The sequence below is a fragment of the Emydura macquarii genome, unplaced genomic scaffold (genome assembly GCF_026122565.2).
Source record: "Emydura macquarii macquarii isolate MOO-44397 ecotype Brisbane River unplaced genomic scaffold, CSIRO-AGI_Emac_v2 contig_3451, whole genome shotgun sequence".
Classification (NCBI taxonomy): Eukaryota; Metazoa; Chordata; order Testudines; family Chelidae; genus Emydura; species Emydura macquarii.
In genome coordinates, this window is record NW_027133588.1 from 7,910,632 (window position 1) to 7,926,294 (window position 15,663).

The following is a 15,663-nucleotide window of genomic DNA, read 5'->3' on the forward strand; positions in this document are numbered from 1 at the left end:
TGGGAATGAGGAATTTCAGCTGTATCAGTTAGTTAAACAGACTGAAGTACTACTCTCCTGAACTTGGCAATTGATCTGGCTGCCCTGTCTAGTGTATAACATTTAACTACAGTTAGTGAGTTGTTCCACATAACTGCCTTTCAGATCTCAGAGACTGGTATATTTCTGAAGCACGCAGACAGTGTTGTTTATGACCTGGTGGAATATGCCTTGATGTTCAGAGGCCTTAAGCTCCTCTCTGCCATCATAAGGAAACTTTGCCAGGAAGGGCTTTACCCTGTTCCACATTAGAAAGTCTACTTGGACTGCAGCCCCAAGCAGTTAGCCACACATATCTGCAGCAAAGTGAGGAATATGGCTTATTTCCAAATAAGTCAAGACATTTGGCATCTTTGTCCTTAGTGTGCTTTTGTTAATTCTCCATTTTTCTTCTACAGCTGATACAATTAAGGTACCTGGGCTGGGGTCAAAATACTAAGCTCCTTCTTAAGAGTCTGCCTCATTGCTTGGAGTGGCCTCTTTTGACTTGACTTTGACATTTGAGGTGATGTTGCTGGCTTTCATGCTGAAGCAGAGGTCAGCTTCAATGCCAGTACCAGTGTTGATTCTGATGGCGGTGCTGATGTCAGTGTCAGGTCTTCCCTTGGCACTGTCTTCTTTGCAGTGGTTTTAGGCATCATCTGACTTTTTGGTGGTTGCTATACGATGCTGGGATTCTGGAGCTTGTTTCCTCCATGTCTAATGAGATCTTCATGGACTGTTCCAGAAGGCTGAGTTTCAACCTTGTATCTTGCAATTGGAGGGTCCTCACAGAGAAAGATAAGCATACCAAGCATCTGCTTGGGATATGTGATTCCCCATGACAGAAGAGACTCTTATTGTGTCCATCTTTCAGGGGGATTTAGTCCAGTGCAGACTGAACAGGACTTGGAGCCTGCAGCTTTTACATCTGCTGTTAGAGAAAACTGTGTACAAGGAGGTCTGACCAGAGAAGTTTGGTCCGGACAATTCATGGAAGTTCAAAGAGACAATCAGAAATGGTTCCAATGATTTGCAGAACACTCTGAAGATTAACCCCCTAATTATTATCTCAGGCTAAACATTTACCATATTCAGTCTTACTGCCATGGGGAACACGAGGGGACTGTGGGAGGATCTTCACCACCACACTCTTTATGCCCTTGCAGCGGAGAATGAGGTGTTATGAGGGAGCATGCCCTAATGGACACTTCTAGTAAACAAAAAATAAATTAAAAAAACCCAGTCTTGAACACAAGGTTGCATGTGAATCCATTAGGATCCACAATGACATGTACTCCAAAAACATTCATTTGGAACAAAGTTCACATTTAAATGTGATAGATATGTGATAGCCAGTCACAGCAGAAATAACACTTAAGTGACTGTTCACAGATTTGGCAAAAATTCAGTGCTAAATACAGTAAATCAAAGTAAAATAAAAAATTGCTCAACAGTAGCAGCTGAATTTCTCTTCATCTCTGAAATCTTTACTTCCATAAAAACCAGCTCCCTATTAGTGGCAACCTTTTCTTCAGCCCAAAACAAAAGAACCCCATTCCCCAAAGCTATTAATATCATCACCCTAGGGACTCCTTCACTTCAACTGACTATCTAAGCAATAAGTGAAAGGCCCAAAGGAAAGGGAAAAAAGTCAATGAAGGAACAAAAAAATCTGCTGCTGTAATGGAGAGGAAATGAGCACAACTTATAATTATCACTGTCTTTTTATATTATATTTCTTTTAATCCTCCATTCACCTCTACCACGATTACATATGAAGATGTGCTGAAGCAATTTACTGCATGTGAAGGACAAAAAGGTGTAATGACTGGGAATAGTAGAAGCTTTTAAAGTTAAACTACATACATAGAGAATCCTCCTCTCCAATAATGCATTGGCTATTGGAATCAAATCTATTTTATAATAAAGCCATTATCGAACATAGAGTGCTCCAGAAATCTGCCCAACAAGTTTCTGTCAATATATGATTGCCTCCTCTAACAAGAACATTTTCTGTTTGTTGTACATCTTGCCTGACATTGCACTGGGAAGACTGTTTGCATGTTACCTCGACAACCTCCCTTACAAATGTATTACCCCTTTTACTTACTTCTGAACAGTATAAAACAGCTTTTAACTCATTGAATATTTAATATCTTCAAGGTTCTCATAATATCAAGGTTGCATTTAAGTGAGTATATTATATCTACTTTCAAAATGGAATGGGGCAAAAAACAGAAGAGTTAAGAATGAATTCAAACAGAAAGAAGAGACCGCATTTTAGGAGAAATTCTATAGCTGTGCTGGCTCTCAAGAATAACGTTGTACTGAAATACATATACCCAGGGGAAAAAAAACTATAGTCTAATTTTCTGACCAGAAATACTGAAGCTACAAATATAACCTGAGAAGCCTGAGTAGGAAAAAAATAAAGACCACAACAAAATAATTAATAATAATCTGATTAATTACATGGCAGTTTCATTCATATCCTTTCAGTAAGAGTCCCACCTATGAGACTGGTGATTTTCTGGGGATGCTGGGATCAGAGAGGAAGGGAATATTATCTCTGTAATTGCCTACTTGTAAATGATTTCAAGAAATGACTGCGAGAGCAGACACCACTCCTATAGTTCAATGTAGTTATTATCATGGTTGAACATACACAGGAATTAAGAATTAAATAAATTTATTAAATGTGGTCACCAAATACATTTAAGCTGTCTGGGGAAGACATTCTGGACTAGATTCACCAGTACATTCAAGTGCCACTCTATTGTGGCCATAAAATGTGTCTAAAGTGGCCCTAAACCTAGTTTAACCCCAAATAAGCCAAGTTTACAGCTACTGTATGTCCCAGAAAGCCAGAGCCTAATAGCCAATCTAGTTTTTGTTGGGCATATTCTATGAATTATAAAGGACCATTTGCAGTTATCGCACCACATATATAAACCAATCATCCAAAATGTTTTGGCTTTTGAAGGACAGAGAGTGAAGAATACATATTTTCCTCAAACACCAGTTACACCAAAGTTTCTAGAGTCTCCCATAGAACTTCAATGTTGACATTTTCTGACATGTTTTAATGTTTCAATGGTTTGCTGGAGTAGCCTAATTTTGACAGCCATTTGACAGCCACCTTGATCATCAAGTCAGTGATAGGTTCCTTCATGTTATTAGAAATATAAATAAGGCCTTTATGTTCATATACTCTGTATTAAAAAAAAGTATTCACTTTTCCCTGGTGAGAGAATTAATGAAGCTCAGTCTTACAGTGACTTTCTGAGACAGTTAATAAATGTGGAAACACATTCAGTCACTTGTAATATATACAGTTGCAATATTGTGGATCCAGAGATATTTTGAGAGATCTGGCACAGTGATAGAAGAGAGGTTACTGCCAGTTGTGGTATGATGCTAAAACAATTAATTTACTGTTGTTCACAGTTGTCTCACTATTTGATCAAAAATATGAAGGTGAAGTTAATGAAACAGACTGCAGTTCAAACTAACTGCTTGAATTTTCATTACTCACAGGTTGTGAAGATCCTTCAAGAATTTTCTTCTAAGTAAAAAGATTGTCACTACTTGCCCATATAATCTGGGTACACTTGTGCCCTCCCCTCCTTCTCACTTTATTTCTAAATTTATATTGCCTCATCTTAACTATTGGCATAATCTTGAAATAAGGTTTGAATTCCTCAAAGAAACTTGATAGGAAGTTTGAAAAAGAAAAAAAGGGCACCAGGAAGTGACAACACAACTGCAGAGCTGCTGCAAGCAGGTGAGGAACACATGACAAAGGTAATGCACAAACTATTAAACAAGAATTACAAACAAGAGCGAGTGGTGAACAGGGGAAAGTAACACTAGTGCTGATCTATAAAAAAAGAAAATAAGAGTGAGTGTCAGAACTACAGAGCTTATTGAATGCTCCAGGAAAAGCATTCACTGAGACATTGTGGAGGAGAATGAAGAGGTAATGAGGAGGACTAGTACTAAAAAATGGGACTTGTGAAAATGACATAAAAAGAAGAATCAGACTAGCTGCTACGGCATTCAGAAAACTCTGCAAGAACTGGAAGGCTAATGACATTTCGATAAAAAGTTAAAATCAGTGTATATAAAACAACTGTTGTGCCAATATTGTTATGCGGGTCAGAATGCCGGAATATGAGAAAGGCTGACAAACAAAAGATATTGACTGCAGAAATGAACTCGCTGAAGGGAATACATAGATTTTTAAGATGAAAGAAAATGAAAAATGAAGTGATAAGAAAATGGCTAGGAGAAGAAATAATGCTGTTGAAGAAGATTCAAGAAATATGGCTGCGATGGTTTGAACACGTGGCAAGAATGACCTGGAAAGGATATCACACAGAGCAATACATCCAGAGTGCCAGGAAATAGAGAAAGACTGAGGATGTGTTGGATAGAGATGGTGAAGAATGGCAAAGAATAAAAATGTTTAAAGATGAACAAAACTGTGAAGCTCACACACGACAGAAATTGGTGGAAAGACTTCATTCAGACCCACTTGTCATTGCTGAGCTGACAGACAGGAATCGAAGAAGAAAGTATATATTACACCCCCTTACTCTCATTCTCAAACAAAACATTCCAAATGTTGGGAAGTTATTTGCCACAATTAATTAAAGGCATGATTTTCTAAAATATTTAGAAGGTACTTAGCTGCTTGTAGCTCTGATCTCCATTAACCAATCTCAGAAAGCACAGGACTATGGTAGTCATCATCTGCACTTCTTGGGGCTAAAATTAACATGATTTCTCTGCCCCGGTCTACAGGGAGATTCGGCGGCAGTCGACAGGAGTTATGCAAGCTACGCAGAGTAGCTTGTGTTACTCCCGTCGACTGCTGTGCTTCCCTTCTGCATGCCATATTCACTGCGTCCATGGGAACTGTGTTCCCATCGACGCAGTTCTACGCCACTTGAGGGGGTGGTTTACTAATGTCAACTTCCTGATCTATTGAGCACCCAGAAAGATCGATCTGACACCGGCGACTTTGCCACCGTCAGTATAGACATACCCTCTGTTGTTGTTATAGCCAGGTTGGTCTCAGAATATAGAGACAAGGTGTGTGAGGTAATATCTTTTATTGGACCAGTTTCTGTTAGTGAAAGAGACAAGCTTTTGAGCTACACAGTGCACTTCTTCAGCTCTGGGAAAGGTAATCAGAGTGTCACAGCTAAATACAAGGTGGAACAGATTGTTTAGCATAATTAGTTAACACAAACTGTAAGAGACCATTCAAGGTGAAGTGGCCAGTTAACACCTTTAGCTGTGACAGTTTGAGAACCTTTCCCACACCTGAAGAAGAACTCTGTGTACCTCAAAAATGTGTCTCTTCTACAACAGAAGTTGGTCCAGTAAAAGATATTACCTCACTCACATTGCTTCTCTGTGATTTCCCTATGACAAACTGACAGTGCAGCTAAATTTTTCAGAACGAAGTTAGTGAAAAATCCTCTTAAAAAGCTATTATTTTGTATTCCTCAGGGAACTAATAACTTGATATTTAGCTACTCATTTAATTTGAGATTTAGCTCTGCCAAAGAGCAAAGATAAAACTGAATTCTCATGTTTTTTTAAGGAAATAAAATATATAGAAGCTACTTTCTCTTGCCCTTTAGCGATTTTAAAACTGAAGACTTGGTAGCTTAGTGTAAAAAATATTGGACTGCTCATGTCTGAGTATCAGCATGTACTCAGTCAGAGAAGACTTGCTGCACTATTCCCCAAGGTTCAAGGAAACTGAATTCTAGGGAGTACTTTTTGTTGATATTTTCCATCAACATCCATATCTGATGTATCTTCTTTTCAAAAAGGTAAGTACATTCAGAGTAGTCCAATAAGAATTCTAGAACAGGAGCTTGACCATTAAGAAAGGATTATTAAGGGCTAGAGAAATAACTAAAACTTCAGTTTTAGTGCAGAGAATTTTTGTTTGTTGATGGTTTATATTTGGTTGGAAATGAAGATTGAAAAAAATATTTGAGTTATTTCTCACATCTTTACATAGCTGCTTTTCTAAGCACATTTTCAAGAGGCAAGCAGAAAAACTTCACTCTTTAGTAGGATAGTTTTCCAGATGCGATGCTATGTCTGACTTCTGTTGAAAATACTATAAATATCTTAGAAGAATATTGGATGAGGCTGCACATGTGGCTATTTTTAATTCCCCGGGACTCTTTAAAATTAACCACATAAAAAAAACTGTTTGAATGACAGTTAACTTTTTAACATCCAGGGATAAGCTTTGTCAAAAGGATGGCTTAGTTTATTTTCAATCCCTTCTAGAGACTTGCTCTGTAAAGCAGAAGTGCAATAAATAAAAAATAAAAGCTTTATTGAGGAAACAAAACATGCTTGTCTCATTCTGTAGGAACACGTGAATTGAAATTCAATACCCATTTTACCCATTTGCAATGCCTAGGACAATGAGAGTTTTCCTAACACTATCATAGGTGTGCAATACATTACCTCGTGTTTTGGTCCTTCTAACTGGTTCATAACAATCCATGCTCCCTAGTACATTGTGTATGGGTGAGCAAGCATTAATCATGCTGGCCCTGTCCACGGTATGATTGAACCAGACTAGCAGCAAACATGTTTCTTCCATGTGGTACATTGCATGGAGAGTAGCAAAGAAAAGGAAAAAGAGTAAATAGGCCCCAAAACCAGACGCAAGGGGAAGTAGCTTTGTATCATGTCCTGTTCTATGGGACCCACCAAAAGCATCTCTGCACAAATCCCACGAATGCTCTGCAAAAGAAGTTCTCCAAGTCTGATGGCTTTTCAAGCAATACTAACTCCCCATGTTAGTATTTGATAACTTTTCTTGGCAATATTTTAAACAGATCTAGTAAAAGAACTGTAGCACATCCCACTAGAAACAATTGACATGGTATTGATTATCACTGGTGATTCAAAGTAATGTCATTGCATTAATATCCTATTATTACTGTTCGCATATACCACTACTGTTTCACGCCATGGAAAATGTGGTCCTAGATGTGTCTTAGAAGCAGATTCTGTCTAAGTTATGTCACAAAACAGACTAACATGGCTACCCATCTGGAACTTTTAAGTAAATAATTTTGGTTAGGCATGACCCATTTTGAAAATGTGCCCTTCTGCCAGCTATTTAGGGAAATTGACTTGGGTCTGAATCAAATATAAGTTTGTTTTCTGGACAAATACTTTAAAATCATCTTGTAACCAACAACCTATTAAATTAAATGCAAGACTGAGAGTTTGCTCAGTGATATTAATGCCCTAGTAACCTTTGGTTTCACCACTGATTTGAGTATTCCTGTTTCGCTCTTAATGAAAGAGAAATCTGTGGAAAATTCCTATTTTAATATTACAAGTGCAGATACACTACAGATTTAGGTCACCTGCCCAGACCAAAAAATTTTAAAACATCCTAACATGGCATGATGGAGACAAAACTGACAAAAGGAAACTTAATCAGTAGCATCTTTTAAACACCTGCTTGCACATTCAGAACATGTAGGGTGGGTGAAGGAATTATTTGTCAGAGCTTACATTACTCAGAGAGCTATAGTCTTCTAGTTAGTTAGTAATGTGTTTTAGTGAACTTCTGTGAAACTTCCACACTCAGCAAAGCTAAAACAACACAACAGCAAACAAAATTACATTCCCCAGTGGAGCCGTGCAGTTGCTTTCTGCAACTGTGATGGTTTGTGTTCTGCATGTGTACATTAAAATCTGCTCCTGCTGTACTAATTTCATTTTATAACCTCCAAAACAACCTCCCTGATAGTTACATTTTCATTCATGCATAAACCTGTGCCAAGAAATTCAGAGACATCAACTGATAACAGTGGATCCAGTGGGCTCTAAAGACAGAGTTCTTAAGGTTAGTAGTCAAAATTATTCCAGAGGAGTTATATAACTGACTCCAATAATAATACAGTGGTAAATAGGAATCTGTGTAATACCTTTAAAAAAAACCTATGTTTACACAGAAGTTCAGAACAATGTATCAATTTTTCCACACAAAATATTAACAAAACACCAACCCTCTTTTACTATTGACTTCATCAGAACAAAACTCAGACCTTTTGATGGTCCCACTGATAAGTATTGCCACATCATATCACCTCTAGTTCAATCAGTACAGCATAAGAAAAGTGGGAAGGAGACGTAATGGGTGAAGAGGAAATGTAATTATCACAGCAAATCAGAATAGGAAACTTGACTTATAAAGTAAAGGCTGGCTGTTCCTGTCATCTACAGAAGAAAATAAAGCATTTCTATGGCCTGGTCTACACTTCCTTTCAAATGTGGCGGCAGTCGACAGGAGTTACGTAGAATAGCTTGTGTAACTCCCATCGACTTCGTAACTCCTCTTCTACGCAGCGTCTTCACTGCGCCGCGCCACTTCAGGGGGTGGTTTTAACACGTCTGCTAGATAGATCGATCTAACAGATGGATCGATCGAAGGGCTGCAAATTTGCTGCCATCAGTGAAGATGTTCCCTAAGAGCCTACTTCTCCTTGACTTAAATTCGTGTGTGATCCCATGTCCCTTACAGCAACTCCTCAAACACAATGATGTAGGGAGCAGTTTTTATGTGAAGTAACACTTTTATTATCTGAATATTTTATCTTTTGTAACCCATTGTGGCAGTGTGTGTATAATGGAGTCAATCCATCCACTCTACCATTAAGGCAGCAAGAGCCATTCTATTCCAAAACACTTTTTTCAACCCCCTAACATTTTAAAATAAAAAACAAACAACCTCCACACACTTTGTAAAATTAATTTCAGGCCAAATAATGTATTTCATATGTGCAAAATATAAAACAGATCTTCAGCATCACAATCACATCATTTACAATGGGAAGATGGATAGGGGTATCTTCCCTCATGACATTTTCCAATAGTACTTGTCATTTGGTGCAATCTGGTGCATCCCAAAGGTGCAAATTATCTTCTTGTCAATAGAATCTTCTGAGGCAGGTATGAGAGTACCATGAGCAAGGATACAGTACCACGGGGGAGGGGGGAAATGGAGGGGCACCCACTGGCACAAACTATATTAATCCCCAAAGGAGGCAAAAACACAGCATCCCATCTCGTGAACCTTCCCGACTCACACACTCACATTGAATTTGAAGAGTGTTTATGCCTCAGTGATATACAACAAACTTCGTACATTTCTCTCCATTACTAATGTTGCAGAGGAGAGGAAAACGATGCCCCTGATCCTTACCCTCTCCCCGAAGGGGGTAACTCTAACTCTAACTCTTCCCTCTGCGGGCTGCAGACGGGACAATCACTGTTCGAGAGGCACGCGAGGGAAGCCAAGGAGCTGCCCCAGCACGTCCTGCAGGCGGCACTTACCGAGAAGCCGGCCCAGAAGGGACAGGAGTGCCGAACCCTGGCCGAAGTGGTGAGAGCCAGGGCAGCGAAGCTGACGGCCACGATGAGGCATCCGAGCACCATCTGGGTGACTCCCAGCGACAGCATGATCCGGGAGCGGGTCCGATACTCGCGCAGGCGGGACAAACTGCGGGACAGGGCGGCGGGGCTGAGCGAGCGAGCCCCTCCGGCGGGCTGCACCGCGCTGCCCGCGGCTAGCGGCATCCTGCCCAGGGCACCGGCGTCCGCTGCGCGGGAAGGCAGGGGGCAGCAGGGGGGTAGCGGCCCCGCTCACAGGGTCTCCAGGGGGTCGGGGGCCGCCCGTGGGCCGGCGGCTCTGTCAGCGCGGCTCATCCCCTGCACGGCCGGAGGTAGCGGCCAGGCTGGTCTCTCTGCCGCGCTCCCGGCAGAGGATGCACTTCGCCGGGCAACTCCGTGCAGAGTCCGGGCCACGCCGTGCAGACGGGCGAGCCCCTGTTCATGCTCCGCGGCGCCGGGGCCGGGCTGCCCCCGGGAGACGCGAGCCCCCCGCTGGAGGGCAGCCGCCCGGAGCCCGCAGCCAGGCAAGTGCTCCCGCTCGTCCGCCGCCGCGGAGTCAGGGCGCCGCCGAGCGGACCAGCGCTCCCCGCCCCGGCCAGGCTGCGCGGCCAGCCGGCATGGCCAGCGGCTGCGAGTCGGGCTAGGCAGGCAGGCAGGCAGCTCTCCCCCGCCGCCCGCACGCTCAGGCAGCCGCCGCTACCGCCGCCGCCTCTTCGGATCCTGCCACGCACGCACGCAGCGAGGCGCGGCCGGGTCAGGTGCAGGCGGTGCCGGCGCTGGTTCCGGTTCGGAGCCCGGCAGCGGCGCGTGGCTCTGGGGCGCACGCAGAGGGGTAGGAGAGCCCGGCTCGTTCCCGCTCGGCCGCGGCGGGGCGGGGAGGGAAGGATGGGGAAGGGGAGGTTGTTTACGGCCGGCGGTGGGTGGAGGCAGCGGCAGGACGAACGGCGGCCGCCGCCGGCTCCGGAGGGAGAGCGGCGTGTGCGAGGCGAACAAACAAGGGCGGCGGCGGCAGCAGCACGGCGGAGGAGGCGGGGGAAGGCGACAGTGCGGCAGAGGAGCCGCATGGGATGGTGCCGGCTGCAGGCGTGGAAGACACAGGCCTGGAGGAGGGCAGGGGAATGACACCGATCCACCTTGCAGGAGGACAGAGCGCCCCCGGGGAGGCGGCCGGATGCAGAGCAAAGAAACTCCTAGAAGGGGGGAGACAGTACTCAGAGCCCTAGCTGGGGGTCCCAGTGACAGGACCAGGTGGGAGAAGCCACAGACGCAGAAGGGGACCCAGGACAGCTGCCCACCAGTATTTTTAAAGAGTCAGCTTTAAAAAAATAATAATAATGACAATCACAGGTTGGCTTGGCCCGCGGCTATCTGCACTTGTTAGATGTAACTCCTACATTTTTTAAAACTAAAAGGGATTAGAGGACAATCTCTCTCTCCAGTTTGTTTACTTTGTGCATTTGGCTGCACTACGTCCAGCCAGTTTGTGCTGTTGTCTGTGGTCTTTCATACAGCAACATGGGAGAGAAACACTTTTTTAAAATGTTACACAGAACTCCACAAAATTAGCAGGCAGAGTCCCTGAAGATACTGGGACTCATTTACTTAGCTGACTACAGTTTAAGTTGATGGTGTTAAGCTTCAGCTTGCAGTGGTGTCTGAATTGTCATCAAAACTGCCCCATCCAGGACCCCTATCTACTAGACATTTGTGAAAACTTTTCCACCATTGATGACAGCAAGTAAGTGTTAACAACACTGGGAGAGGTCTGCCAATCCCATTTTAAGTGTCTGTTAGACCTGCTTTCATCTGGGAAGTTGAGGATGTGCTGCAGACACTGAAAAGCAATAAAGCCCCTGGAGTGAAGAACAAAAAAGCAGAACTGATTAAAGGTGGTGAAGCCGTACTCACTGGAACATACCATAAGCTTGTCACTTGTGATTTGGGAATCTGAAAGATGGCCCCAGACTTGGGCACAATTCCTGATGGTTCCTATTCATAAAAAGTGGAACCCAGCAGTTTGTGGAAATTATCACACAACCTCCTTATTGACACACACTACCCACATCCTGAAGAGCACTGCATCCAAGAAAGAGAACTTTCTGGCTAAAGAATAAGCCCATTTTAGATCAAAAAGGGGTATAGTGGAGCAAATATTCAATCTGCATGTGCTATGCAAGAAAATGTTGGAGAACGATGGGACACTAAACAACCCTTAGAGACCCAACATAAAACTGGACTTGTGACTACTGTTTTACTGACACAATCTCATTTGGAGAAGCAAAGTATTGCCATGAAATGTAAAATAAAATTTCTGCCATTTCTTGTCTTCAGCATCTTGCTATATGCATGTGCGACACAGATGCTAGCGAAACAGGATATTAAGAGGCCTCTGAATTGAAATTGCTGCATGTTAGTTATACCTTGTACACCACTAACGAGCAGCATAACTTGAGTGATATCTGATTAGATGAAGAAAACTTGAGTTTGTAAGACATGCGGGTCAGATGAGTGGTGGAAGACTGTCGAAGCAAGTTTTGCAGGGAGCTGTGCCAGGTTTCACGGTGCACTGGTGGCAAGTGTAGTTTGACAATATGGCTGACTGGAAGGGATGCAGTATGGTGCACTGTTCAAGGCTGTGTGAAGACCAGAAGATGTGGAAGAAGATTACTGGCCAATGACTCTTCTGTGTGCATTTATTGTTTGTTGAGATGTGACTACAGTGCAGTAGAAGCTAAGAGTTATGAACACCTCAGGAATGGAGGTTGTTCATAACTCTGAAATGTTCGTAACTCTGAACAAAAAGTTCTGGTTGTTCTTTCAAAAGTTTACAACTGAACATTGACTTAATACAGCTTTGAAACTTTACTGTGCAGAATAAAAATGCTCCTTTCCCTTTATTCTTTAGCAGTTTACATTTAACACAGTGCTATACTGTATTTTCTTTTTCTTTTTCTTTTTTGTCTCTGCTGCTGTCTAATTGCATACTTCCATTTCAAATGAGGTGTGTGGTTGACCAGTCAGTTCGTAACTCTGGTGTTTGAAATTCTGAGGTTCTACTGTAATTTGCACTATGAGGATGACAACAATTATGTTTGTTTTCAGCTGAGGTAGGTAACACTCAATTTAAAGCAGTAGTGGTAACCAGTGGCTCATTAACACCAGAGCATATGCATCAAACCAAAGTTGTACCACTTCAACTGTATCAGTATAGTTTATACTAGTATAACTGCATCCACACTATCAAGGTTGTGCTGCTCATAGTCTAGCAGTACAACCCCTTAGTGTGGATCCAGTAATACCAGTATAATGCATCCTTACTATACAAGAATAAACTATGAGGGTATAAGCATATTTATACCAATAAAAATGCATCCACATTAAGGGAATTATAGTACTTTATTGCTAAAAATTCGCACCCCTAACAGATAGTTATACTGATACAAAAATGGATGTAGACAAGAACTTACATCTTGTATCCTGAGCTGTTCTCTTCTTCCCCAACTCTGTCCCCTGCAGAATGTAGCTTTTCTTGCACAGGGAGATAAGCTTCTCAAGATGGGATTCATGCCTTTTTCATACTTATACATATCATTCACTTATTTGTATCAGCGTGTTCTGCCAGTGCATGTCTCAGAGTGGCCTTTCAAAGCCATATACAAATCTACTTACTTATCCACTGCAGGCAGCATTGATACAAAACAGAAAAGGGCTTTAATCTTGTTTGTCTGAATGTCTATCCGTGCCACAAAGCAATCAGGTCAGAGGGAACCAGTTACAATTAATTTGTCCCCTGACATGGTTAAAATTCAGCTCTGCAGTGCAGTGCAGATGCAACGTAACAGTGTTTTAATCAGATCCTCAAACTGAGCTGAAGAACCACCTTGCCAAAGGCTATAGCACATTTCCAGCACTGTTAGGTACCATTCTATACTCTATGGTAGAACTGTGTTTATCTGTGTTGTAATTAGGTCTTTCTGTTCTAGAACAATTTAGCCCTCAGTTAAAATATTTAATTTTTAAAGTGATCACAATAAGAAGTTGGCTTACAGCATCCTTAGATTCTTCAGCAATCCCAACCAGGTCTTGAACTGAAGTTTTGCTTGTTGAAAGAAATGTATTACCCAAATTCTAGCCTTTGCTGATATCCTGAATTATGGTTCTGTAGGCATTTACAGAGGCCACAAGGCTGGTTTACACCAAAGGTAGCATGGGGCCATTCTGCCAAAAGTATACTCCCTCTCCCTCAAACACCTCACTGTATGGATGTGCTGGGGACACAACAGGGACATGAGGCAGAGACAAATGGGGAGTGGAAGCTAGCCAGATCATACTGACCTCTAAACATTCTAGCCTGCTGGATGGTTCCATAGCAAGCTTAACTGCACGCACAGCAGAAGCTAGGTGAACTCTGAGGCTGGTTTAGTTTATGCTGAATACTGCTCTGGCCAACACCAAAGTCAAGGAGGTGGGAAAGTTAACTCACGCCCTGGGATGTGCTGAACTCAGCTTGGTTACGGCTCCAAATTGGGGCCATTATTTTAAAATATATAAGGAGAGAATAGAATATGAGGAGAGAGTTTGCACTGCTGAATATTTGTAATTCAAGGCCTACTTCTAACTCCTGTCGATCTCTTCAGTGAGAAACTAGGAAAATCAAATGCATGTTTCCTGCATGACTGTGCCTCTCATCTACCAGGCTAGTCAAGACAACATCGGTTTAAAGACCATAGCTTCTATAGCTCATTCAAGAACAGGACTTGAGTGACCTTTGACATTGCATTCATTAGTTGTGAATTCAATATTTTCTTTTTTCCTATATTTTTTCCCTGAAAAGTTCTTAATTTCTGGATTTTGCTTTCAAATTGTCATGAATTTCAAAGGGGATTTCCAACAATTTTAAAATAATCAATAGTTCCATATGTGTATGAGGTTATGTGAAATTTATGTTTCTGATGATAATTTTCATCACCATTAAGTTGGTTATAACCAAAAGGGAGAAATATGGTTACTACAGTTTCGAAAGGCATCACAAAAGTTTGCTGTAGCCAAATTTAAATATAGCAAAAAAACTAAATGCCATTTCCCCCTCACAAATTGATTATTTTCTGAAAGCAGTCAGAAGGGCACTGCCTATAGAACCTTGTTATCAGCTTAGAAAACATCAAAACTCAGACTCCAGCATGGTAACGATCCCTCTTCTATGGAAATTGTCTCATTACTGTCACTCTTTGCTGGCTCCCAACCAGTTCAGGAAGCAACTTCATGAGTAGTTTACTAATAACTATACTGAAAAATGGAAGTTCCCATTTCTGAATACCACCCATACTGTTCAAAACAATTAAATTATATGAAATCCAATGCCCAAAAATCACTTTGCAAGAGTGATGGAACAGTGATATTAATTTTAAAAAGCAAATAAATTCATAGTTGAGGTGAACCTCAAAAACCTAATTTCATCGTGGCTAATAAGAAAGCTGATAAAAAGGCACCCTGTAGGGCTTGGGCATTGGAAATTAGCCTGAGGGCCCTGTTCTGCTGTCAGTTATGCACAACAATAGCATGCCTTCAAAACTGCACACTTTACATGATTTAGTTATGTTAAGCTGCTTTTCATATATCTTAAAGGAAATATTCTGCATTCAGGTGAAAGAAGCATCAGAGATCTGAGTTATACCATATAGGATGTGCATCTAAAGGTATGATAGGAATTAGTCAAAATGAAGTATCACTGTTGAAAAGAAGTAAATTAAACATTTTCTTTCCCAAAAGAAAAAACTTTTGTTTCTCACAAACATGGTTACATTAGAACTACCTGCATAAGTATTACACCATTCACAATATAGATCCTTACAGTAACAGTAGAAGTACTATTTCTGGTGTCTGTGCTGCAGGTATAATATCCATGTATATAATATCCATATCCTCATATGTTAGGATGAGTTCTAATATGAGGTATATCATTTGTTGGTATGTATCTTAAAAATCTGTTATTACTTTTGTATACCTATATTTGAGAAATTATCAGAATACCGTGTATTGCACTACTACTTACTATATCTCAGACTATAATCAAGCCCTTTTTAACACCAATGTTAAAAACATCATGAAGTTGGCTTCATAGACACTTTGGACCTAACAAAAAAGTTTACATCAGTAGTAGAACTGAGCGGCAATATATTCCCACATAAT

The 15,663-nt window shown here is 41.6% G+C and overlaps 1 protein-coding gene across 3 annotated transcripts in view; it reads right to left on the reverse strand.

The window, feature by feature from the left end:
• Positions 1-10,136, reverse strand: part of ENTREP2 (endosomal transmembrane epsin interactor 2) — a 344,249-nt gene extending 334,113 nt beyond the window's left edge. For all 3 annotated transcript variants that reach the window (XM_067534559.1, XM_067534563.1, XM_067534560.1), the window contains exon 1: positions 9,418-10,136. In XM_067534559.1, the coding sequence (XP_067390660.1) occupies positions 9,418-9,660 (243 nt within the window). In that variant the 5' untranslated portion in view covers positions 9,661-10,136. The remainder of the gene's footprint in view (positions 1-9,417) is intronic.
• Between the last annotated feature and the right edge of the window lie 5,527 nt (positions 10,137-15,663).